This window comes from Pollachius pollachius (genome assembly GCF_949987615.1).
Source record: "Pollachius pollachius genome assembly, chromosome: 2".
Lineage (NCBI taxonomy): Eukaryota > Metazoa > Chordata > Actinopteri > Gadiformes > Gadidae > Pollachius > Pollachius pollachius.
In genome coordinates this window covers 51492430-51510962 of record NC_136935.1, presented here as the reverse complement: position 1 = coordinate 51510962, position 18533 = coordinate 51492430, and the positions used below count along the sequence as shown (strand labels likewise).

The window sequence follows — 18533 nt, the reverse complement described above, 5'->3', positions numbered from 1 at the left end:
TACCTGAGTGGTCGACATGAGATCATGGGGAGGATTGTCTCACCTGGTCCCGCTCTCTCTTCCAGAACAACCCCCCCGGCATCCTGGCCCTGCTGGACGAGGAGTGCTGGTTCCCCAAGGCCACGGACATCTCCTTCGTGGAGAAGCTGATGAACACGCAGGGCAACCACGTCAAGTTCTCCAAGCCCAAGCAGCTCAAAGACAAGACAGAGTTCGCTGTGCTCCACTACGCTGGGAAAGTACGCAGATAGATATAGATATAGATGGATGGATATCTAGACGGACAGACGGACAGACGGATGTTTCAGTGCTGTCCTAAGTCCGTCCTGTCGTTGTGTAGGTGTGCTACAACGCCACGGCCTGGCTGACGAAGAACATGGACCCCCTGAACGACAACGTCACCAACCTGCTCAACAACTCCTCCAGCCCCTTCGTGCAGGACCTCTGGAAAGATGGTGAGAGTCCTCAGATAACCCTGCTGCTCCTATAGCAGTCTTTAAGAGGACCTCTGGAAAGATGGTGAGAGTCCTCAGATAACCCTGCTGCTCCTATAGCTGTCTTTAAGAGGACCTCTGGAAAGATGGTGGGAGCATGCTGTCTTGTGCCTTCTGTCTTCTTGTTAATCACCAGTTTTTAATCAGCAAGTTCTTAACGAGGTGATCGTGTGTTGTTAATCAGCTGTTCTTAACGAGGTTATCATCGCGTGTTAATCAGCTGTTCTTTACGAGGTGATCGTGTGTTGTTTATGAGCCTGTTCTTAACGAGGTGATCGTGTGTTGTTAATCAGCTGTTCTTAACGAGGTGATCGTGTGTTGTTAATCAGCTGTTCTTAACAAGATTATCATCGTGTGTTAATCAGCTGTTCCTTACGAGGTGATCGTGTGATGTTAATGAGCCTGTTCTGAACGAGGCGATGGCGTGTTGTTGTCCAGTCCGTTCTTAACGAGGTGATCGTGGTGTGTTCATCAGCTGACAGAGTGGTTGGCCTGGAGACCATCGCCAAGATGTCCGACTCCTCGATGCCCAGCTCCTCCAAGACCAAGAAGGGGATGTTCCGCACGGTGGGGCAGCTCTACAAGGAGTCGCTGACCAAGCTGATGACCACGCTTCACAACACGCAGCCCAACTTCGTCCGCTGCATCATCCCCAACCACGAGAAGAGGGTGAGGAACGGAGCCCGGACGCCAGGGATGTCTCCGTGTCGGTTCAATGAACAACTAGACACGTCGCCGCATGTGCATTTTTCTAAAGAAAAGGCATGCGGTTGCGGCAAGTTGTCGTGTGCGCAATGTTCCGCGAGCACGGCGACGTTCTAATGCCAGCGTGCCGAGTTTCAAGTCCCTGGGCTGCTTTGAAGTCGACTTGCGATTTGTTGGGTTGTGAAAAATGGCACCCGCTGTCGCTGAAGAGGTCCTTTTAATTTTTTGGAGGCCTGCTTACACGCGGTTTGTATACGTGTACCAACATTGAGTTCCATCTTAAAAATAGCACAGTCTCAATGAACAAAAATGTTATCGTTATTTTATTATCAATCCTGTTCTCTCCTGTAATTGATCATATGGTGCATTATTTTATTTGTGTGGCACAAAAACAAACCTGTTCAACATCTGACTTAGATGAAAACACTAAAAGTCGTGGACCAACGTGTTGGTTTATGAAGGACATTCCCTGCTGTAGCCCTCATGGGTCTCACTGATATGGAGCCCTTCCATCCCTCCCCTCCTCTGTGCTCAGGCGGGTAAGCTGGACGCCGTGCTGGTGCTGGATCAGCTCAGGTGCAACGGCGTCCTGGAGGGGATCCGTATCTGCAGACAGGGCTTCCCCAACAGGATCCTCTTCCAGGAGTACCGCCAGCGGTACGTTGAACCATAGACATTAAGCGCACGCTACTTTAAAACAAAAAGTAGGCTGTAGTGTTTGCATTTTTTCATTTTTAACTTATCTTTATTTACTTTAGCTTGCATTGTTGCTGCTATGTTGAGGTGTGTGGCTGGTGTAAAGCCTAAGAATTGTACTCTTGTGTACTTGTGTACTATAATAAGATGTAATAAAAGTAATTCTGATTCTGATTCTGATAAGTGATTGACAGTCGGTGTGTGGTATTCGGGACCTGTTCTCCTCCCTCATACGTACTCCCTGTTCTTCTCTCTTCTTCCCACCCCTCAGTTATGAGATCCTGGCTGCGAACGCCATCCCTAAAGGCTTCATGGATGGAAAGCAGGCCTGCTGCCTCATGGTAACGTCATGATACACTGAAAGCCTCTGTGCTCACAGCCTGCAGTAGAGCTGCACACTTAGCTGCAGATTAATACGAATCATGATTTTGGCCTCTGGCAAAATCATTCATTCATTCATCAACATTAAACAGAGCTGCAGTTACATTAAAACATTTACAACTCAGTTACAACAGAATATGAATGGAATCAATAAATGTTATTAACAATGAATAATCCCAAACACAATACCCACAATGCCTTAGTCTGCAGTATTCATATTTCATATATTAATATACGAATCATATATGAAATATTAAAGCTTAATCTTACTAAACTCCCCTATATGTGTTGTGTTATTATGAGTCTGACTGTATTTTACGTGATATTTTATCGCTTGCTCTTTCCTTAACCTTCTCTCCTTCTTCTTCTCCTTCTCCTTCTCCTTCTCTCTCTCCTTCTTCTTCTCCTTCTCTCTCTCCTTCTCCTTTTCCTTCTCTGTGTCTGCAGATCAAACATCTGGACCTGGACCCCAACCTGTACCGGATCGGCCAGAGTAAGATCTTCTTCAGAACGGGCGTGTTGGCCCAGCTTGAGGAAGAGAGGGACCTGAAGATCACCGTGGTCATCATCGCCTTCCAGTCGCAGGCCAGAGGCTTCCTGGCCAGGAAGTACGTCCAAGCTTCTCACCACCAGGAGTGGCGTTGTGTTGTCCTGTTAAATCAGGATTATTTTACTTTCCTTGTCAGTAGCCTCAGTATATGCATGTTGTTGTATGTATCATAATTCAGCATCATATAATCATAATTTTAGCTAAATAATTGCAACATAATCATGATAATAATAATAATAATCATTATCATAATAGTAGTATTTTTTTTTTATCTATTACTTTTGATTAGATATGATTTTTTCCTTCCTGATACCGATTCCGATTCCTGAACTTGAGTATCAGCCGATTTTTTAATACTGGTATCAGTATCGGAACAACTCTACTTTTTACTATCGTCTACAACGTATTGTTCGATGTATTCTGCGTCCCTTCCAGGGCGTTCTCTAAGAGGCAGCAGCAGCTGACGGCCATGAAGGTGATCCAGAGGAACTGCGCCGCCTACCTGAAGCTCAGGAACTGGCAGTGGTGGAGGCTCTTCACCAAGGTCAGGAGATAGGCCCCATAATGCACCACAAGCATTACATGAAGAACGTCCCTCCATCGGCCTCTAACCCCTGTTGTACTGGTCTCTCTCCCTCCATCGTCCTCTAACCCATGTTGTACTGGTCTCTCTGCTGGTCTTTCTGCTGGTCTCTCTGCTGGTCTCTCTGCTGGTCTCTCTGCTGGTCCTTCTGGTCTCTCTGCTGGTCTCTCTGCTGGTTTCTGCTGGTCTCTCTGCTGGTCTCTGCTGGTCTCTCTGCTGGTCTCTCTGCTGGTCTCTGCTGGTCTCTCTTCTGGTCTCTCTTCTGGTCTCTCTTCTGGTCTCTCTGCGGGCTGCAGGTCAAGCCTCTGCTCCAGGTGACCCGGCAGGAGGAGGAGATGGGCATGAAGGACGAGGAGCTGAAGAGCGCCAAGGAGGTCGCCGTGAAGTTTGAGTCTGAGCTGAAGGAGATCACCCTGAAGCACACGTCGGTAAACGGCCCCACACACAAACCATTTCTAATCTGCAGGGTGATGTCAGGTTTATTTGGTGATATAAAGATTGCAAATCAACGTCACACTTTCCTGCATTTTAAACCTGTAGGTTCATTAATTTAGCATCCTCGAACCCATAATCATACACAAAACAATCATGTACTGTTCATAAAACGAGCAGAACCAGAGAGAACCCAGAGAGGAGGCGACAGGTGGAAGTGGGGTCGAGGCTTCAGTTGTGGGGTTCAGTTGTGTTGCTCAGAAGTTTCGTACACGGTGGACACGAAGTAACAAGTCTCAACTGAATCAAGCATTTACTCATCTCCGAGAAGTTCTCAACCGCTGATTTTGTATACAGTTTTTTTTATCTCTACAAAAAATGGCCGAGGTCCGGACCTCGCTGAACTCATAGCTGGCTGCGGGCATGGCCTCCAATCAGCGTCGCCCTGCCTCTGTCCTCACCTTTTTCCTCCTCCTCCTCCTCCACCCTGCTCCTCCTCAGATCCTGGAGGAGAGGAACGCGCTCCAGGAGCAGCTCCAGGCGGAGACGGAGCTGTACGCCGAGGCCGAGGAGATGAGGGTGCGTCTGGGCGCCAAGAAGCAGGAGCTGGAGGAGATCCTCCACGAGATGGAGGCGCGTCTGGAAGAGGAGGAGGACCGCGCCCAGGCCCTCATGGTGGACAAGAAGAAGATGCAGCAGCAGATGCAGGTCAGGCTCGCCTCCTTCATCTCTCGTTCTGCCTTAAAGGTTCTTGGTGGTTGTTTCCTAGAGAGCTGGAGGGCAGACATCCTAAGATGCTGACGCATTGATGAAGAATAACTTGTTTTTAAGTTATTAAAAATAAGTTACCGGCAGCAAAGTTACCAGGAATACATTCAGTGAGACAATGGGTGAACACGATTCTTATTTGGGAACTTTCACCTTCTGGATGGTTACAAAGGTACCAAAGGTGAAGGGGAGTGAAACTCTCCATCGGGGAGAGTTTAGGATTGGTCAGGGCTGAAGTCAGCCGTGGCGATAGGGGCCGAGTTGAACTGCAACACACTATTAGGGAAGTGGACATGGAAGTCCGAGGGCAAGAACATCAAGTCTGGAAGTCTACAAGCAAGGCTGCAAGACGGTTAAAGGAATCTACACAACAAAGAAGTCAGTTGATCGGCACGGCCTTAGTATCATTACTGTGATACTATGATAGGTATCTCTAGGTCCATGGAGAATGTATGCAATTCCTTTTAAATTGACTAGTAATTATACAAACAAGGTTAATATAATTTGTATATAATTGTATATTATGGTTATGGTTGACATTTCCACGACGTACACGCATGGGTTCATCGTGACCTTCGCTGCTGAATGATGTGACCCCTGATGAACCCCCGGGCTGCAGGACCTAGAGGAACACCTGGAGGAGGAAGAGGACGCGCGGCAGAAGCTCCAGCTGGAGAAGGTCACCTGCGAAGGGAAGATCAAGAAGCTGGAGGACGACGTGCTGGTGATGGAGGACCAGAACAACAAGCTGTGCAAGGTACGCTCGCCACGCCAAGGTGCGCTCGCCACGCCAAGGTACGCTCGCCACGTCAAGGTGCGCTCGATACGTCACGGTACCGTGGCTACGTCTCTCTGCGTCTTCTCCGTAGACCGGGACACAGTTCGTTATGACATGTGACCTTTTACCCTTGGAGTCAAGTTGTGGAAAGTGGTGGCGGTGTGAACTGATAGAAAATATATGCAGGTTGTACATCCCTTAAAGCAGTGATATCATGCCACCAGGTGTGAGTGTGATAAGCCCCAACCCTAACCTGTTGAGATGAGAGATGTTTGGATTGGATTTGATGTTACATCGTCTGTGTTTATGGACGGGTAGGAGAGGAAGCTGATGGAGGAGAGGATCGCAGACTTCAGCACCAACCTGGCCGAGGAGGAGGAGAAGTCCAAGAACCTCACCAAGCTGAAGAACAAACACGAGTCCATGATCTCTGAGCTTGAGGGTAAACATTACACTTACCTTAAACCAGGACCGACTGGCCTTCCATTATCCTGCACTTACCTTAAACCAATGCCCTGTTACCTTCATCACTCAGGCTTGGAATCGTTTGATCTGCTGCATCTTTTAATCTCTAAATCAATGGGATTTGTGGGGAAAAAGGCGAAAAACATCACATTTGGAACCATGAGTCCACACAACAAGCCTCCCTAGCCTCAGTCTGTGTCTCTCCGTGCCTCTGACCTCCTGACCTCCTGATCCTCTGACCTCCTGACCTCCTGATCCTCTGACCTCCTGACCTCCTGACCTCCTGATCCTCTGACCTCCTGACCTCCTGACCCCCTGATGTGCCCTGACTCCTCCCCCAGTCCGCCTGAAGAAGGAGGAGAAGGGTCGCCAGGAGCTGGACAAGGTGAAGCGGAAGCTGGAGGCGGAGTCCAACGACCTCCAGGAGCAGGTGGCCGACCTTCAGGCCCAGATCGCCGAGCTCAAGGCCCAGCTGGCCAAGAAGGAGGAGGAGCTGCAGACGGCGTTGGCCAGGTGAGAAGTCCAAACTAAAACTGTAGCATTCAAATTACAATCATTTCATTAAGTGCACTGAAGTCTGCGGTTGAAATTCCATATTAAAATGCGGTTAAAAAAAACACACTTACAGTTATAGTCATTTCAACACCTTACCATTCTCCATGTTATTGTGTTCGTTCTATAATATAAGGATAACTTGAATGCGACACAAGAAAGCAGGTCGAGACGTTTAAATCCATCTTAACTCTGATTCACTAGCACCAGGACGATGTTACACTGAACAGGTGCCGTAGAGCGCCCCCATCAGGCATGGAGTAACAGTGCACACTGATGACTACCCATGGCATACATAACACAGGTGTTCTCTCACCGTCCTCCAGGCTAGAGGATGGTCTAAACATCTCAACACCTCACCCCTCTCCTTGTGTTATGGTCCTCCAGGCTAGAGGACGAGACGGCGCAGAAGAACAACGCGCTGAAGAAGATCCGGGAGCTGGAGGGCCACATCTCAGACCTGCAGGAGGACCTGGACTCGGAGCGGGTCGCCCGCAACAAGGCGGAGAAGACCAAGAGGGACCTGGGCGAGGAGCTGGAGGCCCTGAAGTCTGAGCTGGAGGACACGCTGGACAGCACCGCCACGCAGCAGGAGCTCAGGTCAGAGACGCCGGCCACACCCCTTTAGAGCCCGCCGGCCACGCCCCTTCAGAGGCAGAGACCGATGGTCACGCCCCTTTAGAGCATGCAGGCCACGCCCCTTCAGAGGCAAAGCTCGATGGCCACGCCCCTTTAGAGGCAGAGCCTGCAGGCCACACCCCTTTAGAGCCCGCTGGCCACACCCCTTCAGAGGCAGAGACCGATGGTCACGCCCCTTTTGAGCCCGCTGGCCACGCCCCTTCAGAGGCAGAGACCGATGGTCACGCCCCTTTACAGTCAGAGCCCGCCGGCCACGCCCCTTTAGAGGCCTTCTGCTTTGATTCTTTGCAGCAGTGGTTCTCAAACTTGTCGATTTTCAATTGTCTAGCTTTTTGAATGGAAACTTGGTCAGGGTGAAGTACCCCTAGGGGTACGCGGACCCCTATTTGATAACCAATACTTTACAGCAGTGGAGGCTTCTTAAGTCAGGAGAGGGAGGAAGATCCTCTTTAACATTGTTAATAAAAAATGTAGATTGTCCAGACTACTTTAATGAATTAATGCCCTTAAATATGAATACTTTAATGCCTTTGTATATGTAATGTTAGTTTCCCTGGGTAAAGGGATATTAGCACCCCCTATCGCCTATTGACAATTACTTCAGGGAGGAATTTCCTCCCTCAGCCTCCATTGACTCCCATTCATCTCCCCGATTGCTCAGAGTCACCTGGACTCTGGACTCCCCCTTTAATCCCCCCACCCTCTTACGCACGTATTGTATGGTGTACGTCCTGGCACTTAAAAACAGTACATAGTTGTGTAGCATCTTATCCTAGCTATCCTAGCTACCCCAATGATAGGCCCAGATTTTATTATTTAGTTTTACAAATCAAGAGTAGGCCTGATTTGACTAATTGGCTTTGCATCCTTTCCTTCTGCCCTTGTAGTCCAGGACATGCTGCCCACCAGCTTTCAAAGCCAATGCTGCCACTGGTGGAATTGTTTCAATTCACAAAATTATCCCATCCCGCTATTTTGTAGTTCTCCAAAACACCCTAAAACAACTTGAGTCTCACATAGCTAGGCCACCATACGCCACTATGGCAACCAAGCGCGCAGTCCTTCCCCCCTCACTTTAAAAACCACCAGCCGCCGCTGCTTTACAGTAACATTGAACAGATCAAGCTCTGATCAAGGCAACCTGTACGATGAACATCGATATCACAAGGTCTTTACTATGCTGAAATACAATACGTGTAGTTTGTATCCATCGCCTCATCTACCTGTACGCGTGGGTCTATCTGTGTTCACTGTGAACCGGTGCGCTCCCCGTCTCAGAGCCAAGCGGGAGCACGAGGTGACCACGCTGAAGAAGGCCATGGAGGAGGAGAACCGCACCCACGAGGCCGTGGTCCACGAGATGAGGCAGAAGCAGACACAGGTGGTGGAGGAGCTGACGGAGCAGCTGGAGCAGTCCAAACGGGTACGTCGCCCCCCCCCCCCCAGTACCCTTTCAATGAGAACCCCCCCATCAGGACGTTCTGGGGTCCGTCCCCGACGTCCTCAGTGAAAGGACTGGGATGAAGGCTGACTGTCATTTTGGGTAAACCGGTGTGCTAAATTAATATAGCAATGCACATGCTGGAGCTATTTACACTTAGCAGACGCTGTTATCCAAAGCGACTTATAACCATTCCTACACTGACATAGGCGGTGTCAACCAGTCCAGGCAACAGCCAGCTCATCAAGAGCAGTTAGGGTTCGCTGCCTTGCTCAGGGGCACCTGGACACACAGCTAGGGGTGTCCTGGAGTCAACCTGCTCTACCGCCTGAGCTAAGCCCAGGTGCTACACACCACCCAGGTCGCCGCCACGCTCCACCTGGGTTTCCTCCAGACATGGACGCAGGGTGGGGGTGTTGAAGCCGGTTTACTGTAAGGCAGGGGTCTCAAACTCAACTTACCTGGGGGTCGCTGGAGGTAGAGTCTGGGTCAGGCGGGGCCGCATCAAGTATTCCACAAAAAAAAGTAGCACAACTGACCCAATCTAAGTTAATGATCGGGCTATGATTTGATCACATTGGCCATGTAATCGCTGACAACACAAGACATTTCATAGCGGTTGGTGGAAACCGGGACATTTTAGCGTCCTTTGGCTTTTGTCGGGACTCAGGACACGCAACTCAAAATTGAGACTGTCCCGGCAAAACCGGGACATCTGGTCAACCTATCACAAGTAATAAAAAACAGTGGCAAGCCGTTCAGCAAAAATGTGCGTTTGACAACAACGCCCGGGCCGCACTAACACTAAACTTTGATGTCAAGTAGGGGGCCACAAAATATCATCCCACGGGCCTCAATTGGCCCCCGGGTCGCGAGTTTGAGACCCCTGCTGTAAGGCTTTCAGACACAGACGGGAGCAGTAGAACAGACGCTTCTTGCCTAGAACAAGAGTGGGAATCTGAGTGAGCATCACTTGCTAACTCCTCTCCCGACCTGCAGGTGAAGTCCACTCTGGAGAAGGCCAAGCAGGCGCTGGAGAAGGAGACGTCGGACCTGACGATAGAGGTCCGCTCGCTGGCCACCGCCAAACAGGACGTGGAGCACAAGAGGAAGAAGGTGGAGGGTCAGCTGACCGACCTGCAGGTCCGCTTCACCGACAGCGAGAAGCAGAAGGGAGAGCTGGGCGAGCGCTGCAGCAAGATCACGGTCAGAACCGTTCATTCATATACATATATATTCTATATATTCTTCTGATTGTTGGATTAAATCATAAATGTCATGAATACAGGCCTGGTAAGCCCTTTGAGACTGTACCTGTGATTAAGGGCTATACAAATACAGTTTAATTTTATTTTATTGATTAAACGTTGAACTTATTCTGACTCTACTGCTGTCTGAGGCCGTGAGTGTTTGTCCTGTTCTTACACCATGTCCTGTTCTGAGACCAAGAGTGTGTCCTGCTGTCTTCCTGCAGATCGAGCTGGAGTCGGTGACCGTCCTCCTGAACGAAGCCGAGGGCAAGAACATCAAACTGAGCAAAGACGTCTCGACGCTCTCCGCCCAGGTCCAGGACACTCAGGTCAGTGTGAGGCAGGAGAAACCCCTCCGGGTGGTCCGGCGTCTGACTGGAGCTGAGGTGTTCACCACTGACCCCCCCACTGTGTGTTCCTCAGGAGCTCCTGGCTGAGGAGACCCGGCAGAAGCTCCAGTTCTCCACCAAGCTGCGGCAGGCGGAGGACGACAAGAACAGCCTGCAGGACCAGCTGGACGAGGAGGTGGAGGCCAAGAGGAACGTGGAGAGACACGTCTCCACCCTCAACATTCAGGTGAGAGAGAGCTCACACACAGGGGGCACTCAGGGTGAGAGGTTATTTTAATGCCTTTTAAATGGCAGATTATTCAATTATTAAAAATGATTCTCTTCTCCTCCTCCTTCTCCTCCTTCTTCTTCTTCTTCTTCTTCTTCTTCTTCTTCTCCCTCTCCTTCTCCATCTCCTGTTTCTTCTCATTCTATCCTCAGCTGTCGGACTCCAAGAAGAAGCTGGACGAGATGATTGGGAACGTGGAGCTGCTGGAGGAAGGCAAGAAGCGGCTGCAGAGGGATCTGGAGGCGGCCAACTCCCAGTTTGAGGAGAAGGCCTCCGCCTTCGACAAGCTGGAGAAGACCAGGAACCGGCTCGGACAGGAGCTAGAGGACATCATGATGGATCTGGACAACCAGCGGCAGAACGTGTCCAACCTGGAGAAGAAGCAGAAGAAGTTTGACCAGGTATGAGAGTTGCAAACAACAAATTTTGCAGCTGATGGTGCATGTCTTTACAGAGAGTTCAATTTCAGGGAAAGAGATTATTGTTCAAAGGACGTTGTTCTATAAATTATAAGTTATATTATAGCATACTCAATGGACTTGTGGCTTTCTGTGGTCCCTGTTAGATGCTGGCCGAGGAGAAGAGCATCTCAAGCAAGTACGCTGATGAGCGTGACCGCGCGGAGGCTGAAGCCCGGGAGAAAGAGACCAAGGCTCTGTCCCTGGCCAGAGCCCTGGACGAGGCCCAGGACTCCCGCGAGGAGCTGGAGAGGGCCAACAAGAGCCTGAGGGCCGAGATGGAGGACCTGGTCAGCTCCAAGGACGACGTCGGCAAGAGCGTGAGTAACGCTTTGGGGTGTTTCGCTCATTTTGGATGGGAAACATCATTTTGATTGAGTCGATTTGACCTACAATGCACAATGGTAAACCGTCAAAAGAGATTCAGACAAAGGGTTCAGCATGTATCATTTCCTCCGGAGGAACCAGAAGAGCCCATATGATGGGTCTGTCATTTCTGAGAAACTAAGGCCAAAACGTCCCGCTAAACGTTTTGTCGAACATCCTAGACTTGCTGACATTGGGGCTCACGCCCTCCCTCTCCTCCCAGGTCCACGAGCTGGAGAAGTCCAAGCGAGGCCTGGAGGCCCAGGTGGAGGAGATGAAGACCCAGCTGGAGGAGCTGGAGGACGAGCTGCAGGCGGCCGAGGACGGCAAGCTGCGGCTGGAGGTCAACATGCAGGCGCTCAAGGCCCAGTGCGAGAGAGACCTGCTGGGGCGCGACGAGATGGGCGAGGAGAAGAAGAGGCAGCTGGTCAAGCAGGTAGGGACTCAACGAGCCCTCGGAGCTGAACGTCCTGGCACTTGGTGTACGCTCTTAGTGTGTGTTGTACCTCCTGGCCCCTAATGTACGCTCTTAGTGTGTGTTGGACGTCCTGGCACTTAAAAAACAGTACTTAGCATTGTGTAGCATCTTATCCTAGATAGCGTTTTTGTATACGGGGAATGGGTTAACCTAGTGATGGTTAGTGCTTGGCACGTGGTTCTATGAACATCCTTACTGTACCGACAGAGATATGTTGTTGTTTCTCTTCCTTCTGACAAATGTACTCATTGTAAGTCACTTCGGATAAAAGCGTCTGCTAGACGCCCTCGATAAGTATGTGTAATGTAAATGAATCCTCATCCCTGAAAGTAATTTCCAGAATCAAACCGCGCCTCGCGGCGTTTGCTCGTCTCTCAACAGGTGCGCGAGCTGGAGACCGAGTTGGAGGACGAGCGCAAGCAGAGGACCCTCGCCGCCGCGGCCAAGAAGAAGCTGGAGGGAGACCTGAAGGACCTGGAGGGGCAGATCGAGACCTCCAACAAGGGCCGGGACGAGGCCGTCAAGCAGCTCAAGAAGATCCAGGTAGTGCTGGCGTCCTCAGACTCGGGATCCTCTCTTCCTCCCCCCCCCCGCCGGGTACGGGTTTGCCTCACCGGGTCGTTGCTCTTGTCCCTCCCCAGCTCCAGATGAAGGACTACCAGAGGGAGCTGGAAGACGCCCACGCAGCCCGAGAGGAGGTGCTGACCACCGCCAAGGAGAGCGAGAAGAAGGCAAAGGGCCTGGAGGCGGAGCTCATGCAGCTGCAGGAGGTAACCTCCCCACCGTCACAGTGGATAGAAATGAGAACTAGTGTGTTAAGAAGCCGCAGATTCCTCTAACGCACTGGTTCTCAAACCTTCTCTCCTAGTGTACCCCCTCTGAGATATTTTTCCCCCCTTCACCGGCACAAAACTTTATTTTTCATGGATTCTCCTTGTTTCCAGATTTACAATTCAACCACTTGTCAATTTTCTCGATTTTCTATTATCCAGCTGTCCGAATTGAAACTTTCTACATTTTCTGAGTACACCGTGCAGTGCTCCAAAGTACCCCTAGGGGTACGCGGACCTCCATTTGATAACCACTGCTCTAACGGATGATGCGTTGCTCATGGGACTCTAGGACCTGGCGGCGGCTGACAGGGCGAGGAAGCAGGCGGAGGCGGAGCGGGACGAGCTGTCCGACGAGCTCGCCAGCAACTCCTCTGGGAAGTGAGTAGAGGCCTCACTTCGGATCGCCCTGCCGCCCCACTGCTGCGTGGTGTTGTGCTGCCGAGACGTGTGGGGGTTTTGATCCTGACGGAGGGTGTTCGTGTCCTGTGCCCAGGTCTGCCCTGTCCGATGAGAAGCGCCGGCTGGAAGCTAAGATCTCCCAGCTAGAGGAGGAGCTTGAGGAGGAGCAGAGCAACTTGGAGATCGTCAACGACAGGCAGAGGAAGAGCACACAGCAGGTGACCAATCCACAGCAGCACCTGGTGCATTTAACCAGACCAATTAGAGAACCCAGCCCACCTTAACATCCTAATGCAGTTACAGAACCCAGCCCACCTTAACCTCCTAATACAGTTAAGAGAAACCAGCCCACCTTAAGCTTCTAATACAGTTACAGAACCCAGCCCACCTTAACCTCCTAATACAATTACAGAACCCAGCCCACCTTAACCTCCTAATACCCCTAGGGAACCCAGCCAACCTTAACCTCCTAATACCCTTAGAGAACACAGCCCACCTTAACCTCCTAATACAGTTACAGAACCCAGCCCACCTTAACCTCCTAATACAGTTACAGAGCCCAGCCCACCTTAACCTCCTAATAATCTTAAGGAACCCAGCCCACCTTAACCTCCTAATACCCCTAGGGAACCCAGCCCACCTTAACCTCCTAATACCCCTAGGGAACCCAGCCCACCTTAACCTCCTAATACCCCTAGGGAACCCAGCCCACCTTAACCTCCTAATACCCCTAGAGAACCCAGCCCACCTTAACCTCCTAATACCCCTAGGGAACCCAGCCCACCTTAACCTCCTAATACCGCTAGGGAACCCAGCCCACCTTAACCTCCTAATACCCCTAGAGAACCCAGCCCACCTTAACCTCCTAATACCCCTAGGGAACCCAGCCCACCTTAACCTCCTAATACCCCTAGGGAACCCAGCCCACCTTAACCTCCTAATACCCCTAGGGAACCCAGCCCACCTTAACCTCCTAATACCCATAGGGAACCCAGCCCACCTTAACCTCCTAATACCCCTAGAGAACCCAGCCCACCTTAACCTCCTAATACCCCTAGAGAACCCAGCCCACCTTAACCTCCTAATACCCCTAGGGAACCCAGCCCACCTTAACCTCCTAATACCCCTAGGGAACCCAGCCCACCTTAACCTCCTAATACCCCTAGAGAACCCAGCCCACCTTAACCTCCTAATACCCCTAGAGAACCCAGCCCACCTTAACCTCCTAATACCCCTAGGGAACCCAGCCCACCTTAACCTCCTAATACCCCTAGGGAACCCAGCCCACCTTAACCTCCTAATACCCCTAGAGAACCCAGCCCACCTTAACCTCCTAATACCCCTAGAGAACCCAGCCCACCTTAACCTCCTAATACCCCTAGGGAACCCAGCCCACCTTAACCTCCTAATACCCCTAGGGAACCCAGCCCACCTTAACCTCCTAATACCCCTAGGGAACCCAGCCCACCTTAACCTCCTAATACCCCTAGGGAACCCAGCCCACCTTAACCTCCTAATACCCCTAGAGAACCCAGCCCACCTTAACCTCCTAATACCCCTAGGGAACCCAGCCCACCTTAACCTCCTAATACCGCTAGGGAACCCAGCCCACCTTAACCTCCTAATACCCCTAGGGAACCCAGCCCACCTTAACCTCCTAATACCCCTAGAGAACCCAGCCCACCTTAACCTCCTAATACCGCTAGGGAACCCAGCCCACCTTAACCTCCTAATACCCCTAGGGAACCCAGCCCACCTTAACCTCCTAATACCCCTAGGGAACCCAGCCCACCTTAACCTCCTAATACCCCTAGGGAACCCAGCCCACCTTAACCTCCCAACACCCTGCCCCCCACCCTCCCCTCCGCCCGCAGGTGGAGCAGCTGAACAACGAGCTGCAGACGGAGCGCAGCACCTCCCAGAAGAACGAGAGCGCGCGGCAGCAGGCGGAGCGGCAGAACAAGGAGCTGAAGGCCAAGCTGCAGGAGATGGAGAACCAGGTCAAGTCCAAGTTCAAGAGCTCCATCTCCGTGCTGGAGGCCAAGGTGGCGCAGCTGGAGGAGCAGGTGGAGCAGGAGAACAGGTCGGTGCCCCACCTAGGTCCTCTGGTCCTATCACGTCAGTGGAATCCCTAACATCTCATTGGATGAGGCCAAACACACAAAGCTATTTGAATTTTATACATCATTTTTACATCTGTGTCGTGTGCTCTTTACATTTTACTTTTTATGATATATTGATCTGTATGAACTATATCATTCCTTTTTAATGACTATTAAGACTTTAAAGTCCTTTTTAAGGTCTCTTAAGTCCTTATAACTTAAAAGTCCTTAAGGCCAGGTCTTAAGGTCTTGGATGTCTTAAATGTAACTTGTTGAAACCCTGTGTGTAGTTAATGTCAGGGTGTGAATGATTGATAAAAAAACAAAAACATAAACTTAAAACAAGCTTCCCCTTTGAAAGACTCAAAGGGGAAGAGATCGGAGATAGTAGGGGAAGGAGAGAGATGACCAATGTGTCTGTACCCCCTTCGGCCCGGCCGGACCCCCAGGGAGAAGCAGGCGAGCGCCAAGGGGCTGCGGCAGAAGGACAAGAAGCTGAAGGACCTTCTGATCCAGGTGGAGGACGAGAGGAAGCAGTCAGAGCAGTACAAGGACCAGGTGACGATACACGCCTTCACCTTCACCTTCGTCACACCTGGGAGTGATACACACCTTCACCAGACTCAAACACTCCTTCAACAGGCTCAAACACACCTTCAACAGGCTCAAACACACCTTCACCAGACTCAAACACTCCTTCACCAGGCTCAAACACACCTTCACCAGACTGAAACACACCTTCACCAGACTCAAACACTCCTTCACCAGGCTCAAACACACCTTCACCAGACTGAAACACACCTTCACCAGACTCAAACACACCTTCACCAGGCTCAAACACACCTTCACCAGACTCAAAGACACCTTCACCAGACTCAAAGACACCTTCACCAGATTCAAACACACCTTCCTTCACCAGACTCAAACACACCTTCACCAGACTCAAACACACCTTCACCAGACTCAAACACACCTTCACCAGACTCAAACAGGGGACACCTTAACCTGGGAGAGATGCACTCCTTAACCAGACACACATTGGTTCCATGCATTTTATTATTATATTATTATTATTTCTAGAAATCTGGGATCTCTTGCACACTAGTACACGGTGATATTCCATAACGTCCTGTCTGGGATCATTTAAGCCCATCTTCCCTTAAGAGCTCATGCTATAGAACGGCTTCATGCTGAAGAGTGATGATGAGGTGTGGAAATGGACCATTGACCCTTAGGATGACACGCGTCCGTAGCACACGCCACCAGCGTGAGTAACGCTGCTGACCTCGTGCTCCCCCCCCTACAGGCGGACAAGTCCACGGCGCGCATGAAGCAGCTGAAGCGGCAGCTGGAGGAGTCCGAGGAGGAGTCCCAGCGCGCCACGGCCGCCCGAAGGAAGCTGCAGCGGGAGCTGGACGAGGCCACCGAGGCCAGCGACGCCCTGGGCCGCGAGGTCAACTCGCTGAAGAGCAAACTCAGGTAGCGCCCGGCGCCACCGCGGCGGCACGCCGGTGGCTAAACGGCTGTTCTAGATGTAGAGTCGTTCCGATACCGATGCCGGAAAATCGGAAATCGGAAGTGCCTCAGATACTGCCTTAAAGTCAGTCATTGTTTATCGGTAGATAGGTAGATAGATAGATAGATAGATAGATAGATAGATAGATAGATGGATAGATAGATAGGTGGATGGATAGGTGGGTAGGTGGGTAGGTGGGTAGATGGGTAGGTGGGTAGATGGGTAGATGGGTAGGTGGGTAGATGACGAACAGACAGTGAATACTTTTGATACGCTTTTTAATAGTATAATAAGCAACCTGTCTGAGCTTTAGCACAACTACCGTGTTCATCTCTCTTGCAGAGGCAACCCAGAACCCAAGGAGTAAAAAAAGCAAGTACCTCCGTGTCTGGAAGTGACCCCGTCCCCATCTCTCTATAGCTTAATCATCTCTCATGATTTAATATTCCCTCTTTCCCCACCATCCTCATCCTCTCTAGCACTTCAAAAGCCTAACAAGAGGGAAATATGGTTTATCTTACAATTAGAAATCCAGTCGAGATGGGATGTGCTTCGAGGAAAGCACTCCCAATCTCGGCCACCCGACAACCATATTTTTCTCAGCGCTTGGTTTGGTTTCTGAAACCAAACTCATTCCTCTGGCTGGAGAGTCAATGAGTTGAGCGGAGAAACGCCTGCTGCGCTTCCAACCTGCGTTAACCATTCACACCTTCGTCCTCGTTGGACGCTCATAACCGTGTGAACGACACGAGTGGTGTCCGGGCAAAAACCCTAACCCACCTTTAAAGGCGCTTTCGAGAATACCGGAGCCGTGATAAAGCCTGTGTTTGTGTATGTGTGTGTGTGTGTGTGTGTTTGTGTTTGTGTGTCTGTGCTTCTTTGTGTGTGTGTCCATGCGTGTGTCTGTTTCTGTATGTCTGTCCGCGTACGTGCATGTGTCTGTCCTTGTGCGTCTCTGTCTGTTGTGTGCGTGCGTATCCGTGCGTGTCTCCCCAGGCGTGGCACCGAGCCCTCCTTCGGCGGTGGCCCGCGGCGTAGCGTGGGCGGCGGTCGGAGAGGCGTGGTGGACGACGCCTCAGAAGAGGAGGTGGACTCCCAGGGCGACTTCAACGGCACCAAGTCCTCCGAGTAGAAAGAGCCACGGAGACGGTCCACCATGTCGGCCGAGAGTTTATAAAGAGGGCCAATGACGACATGCATACTAAAAAATAGATTCTATCTTCACTTTGAAACGTGTATTTCTAAACCCCAGTCGTGTACTGATGTGTCCGCTTTTTTTATTTACTGAGCACTTTCTTTTTTAAATGAAAACCAAAACAAGGACTTTGCAGGAGATCATTCGGGGGGGTACAGGGGTGATACCGCTGCCGTTATTCGTGTGATTTGCAATGTCCACAGTTTTTGTACTGCACTGAATGACGTGGTTTGTAGCCACTTTAAAAGTGCATCTAACCAAATGCCTTTCGACCACTGTTCAAAGAGAAGCAGCATTGTCAAGATTATTTCTGTTAATGTCAGTTTAAAACCTGTTGCCTGTGCTGCTGTCATTTTTATTTTTTCTTGCACATCCTGCTTGGATGACTTCAGACAACTGACATCCAATCCCATTTCAGTTTGACCAGTTTCCCCATAACGATCACCCAGTCACATTTGAATAAATTAAAATAATTGATGGTATTGGAAGAATTTCTTGCGCACCGGTTTTTTAACTTCAATGGTGGCTTCCACAGTAGACACAGAAACAGTCTTACACATAAAAAACATGTTCTGAGTCAACTTATGGAGAAGTTTCAGGAACCTTTCTATCACTGCACTTTGCTTACGACCACATTGACCCATTTCAGAGAACCTATGCTCAAATATGTGATAAGCGTCAAAAGATGGAAAACTCAAAGCTATACGTTGATCCACTCGTCCATGTTGCCTGTAGTCCATTGGCGTTTCCATGTCACCCTTTCCATCTATTCATTGTGAAACCACCTGCACAAGAAATAAAGGCTTAAAAAATAAAATGATAGAGGGACTCTCC

General features: G+C 50.5%; 1 protein-coding gene across 2 annotated transcripts in view; it reads left to right on the top strand.

Annotated features, from left to right (window-relative positions):
- Positions 1–18516, top strand: part of LOC307092150 (myosin-11-like) — a 39470-nt gene extending 20954 nt beyond the window's left edge. Inside the window, exons 14-42 of one of the 2 annotated variants that reach the window (XM_079759052.1) lie at positions 66–239; positions 341–455; positions 970–1163; positions 1735–1856; positions 2167–2236; positions 2724–2884; positions 3262–3370; positions 3706–3837; positions 4343–4549; positions 5229–5366; positions 5706–5829; positions 6194–6365; positions 6792–7004; positions 8322–8466; positions 9484–9690; positions 9959–10063; positions 10158–10310; positions 10505–10753; positions 10918–11130; positions 11400–11612; positions 12036–12197; positions 12296–12424; positions 12777–12865; positions 12981–13104; positions 14761–14969; positions 15438–15546; positions 16295–16467; positions 16847–16876; positions 17501–17641. In XM_079759052.1, coding sequence (XP_079615178.1) covers positions 66–239; positions 341–455; positions 970–1163; positions 1735–1856; positions 2167–2236; positions 2724–2884; positions 3262–3370; positions 3706–3837; positions 4343–4549; positions 5229–5366; positions 5706–5829; positions 6194–6365; positions 6792–7004; positions 8322–8466; positions 9484–9690; positions 9959–10063; positions 10158–10310; positions 10505–10753; positions 10918–11130; positions 11400–11612; positions 12036–12197; positions 12296–12424; positions 12777–12865; positions 12981–13104; positions 14761–14969; positions 15438–15546; positions 16295–16467; positions 16847–16871 — 4236 coding nt within the window. In that variant the 3' untranslated portion in view covers positions 16872–16876; positions 17501–17641. Of the gene's footprint in view, positions 1–65; positions 240–340; positions 456–969; positions 1164–1734; positions 1857–2166; positions 2237–2723; positions 2885–3261; positions 3371–3705; positions 3838–4342; positions 4550–5228; positions 5367–5705; positions 5830–6193; positions 6366–6791; positions 7005–8321; positions 8467–9483; positions 9691–9958; positions 10064–10157; positions 10311–10504; positions 10754–10917; positions 11131–11399; positions 11613–12035; positions 12198–12295; positions 12425–12776; positions 12866–12980; positions 13105–14760; positions 14970–15437; positions 15547–16294; positions 16468–16846; positions 16877–17500 lie in introns of both variants that reach the window. The other variant, XM_079759051.1, reaches the window with a different exon arrangement.
- The last annotated feature ends 17 nt before the right edge of the window (positions 18517–18533 follow it).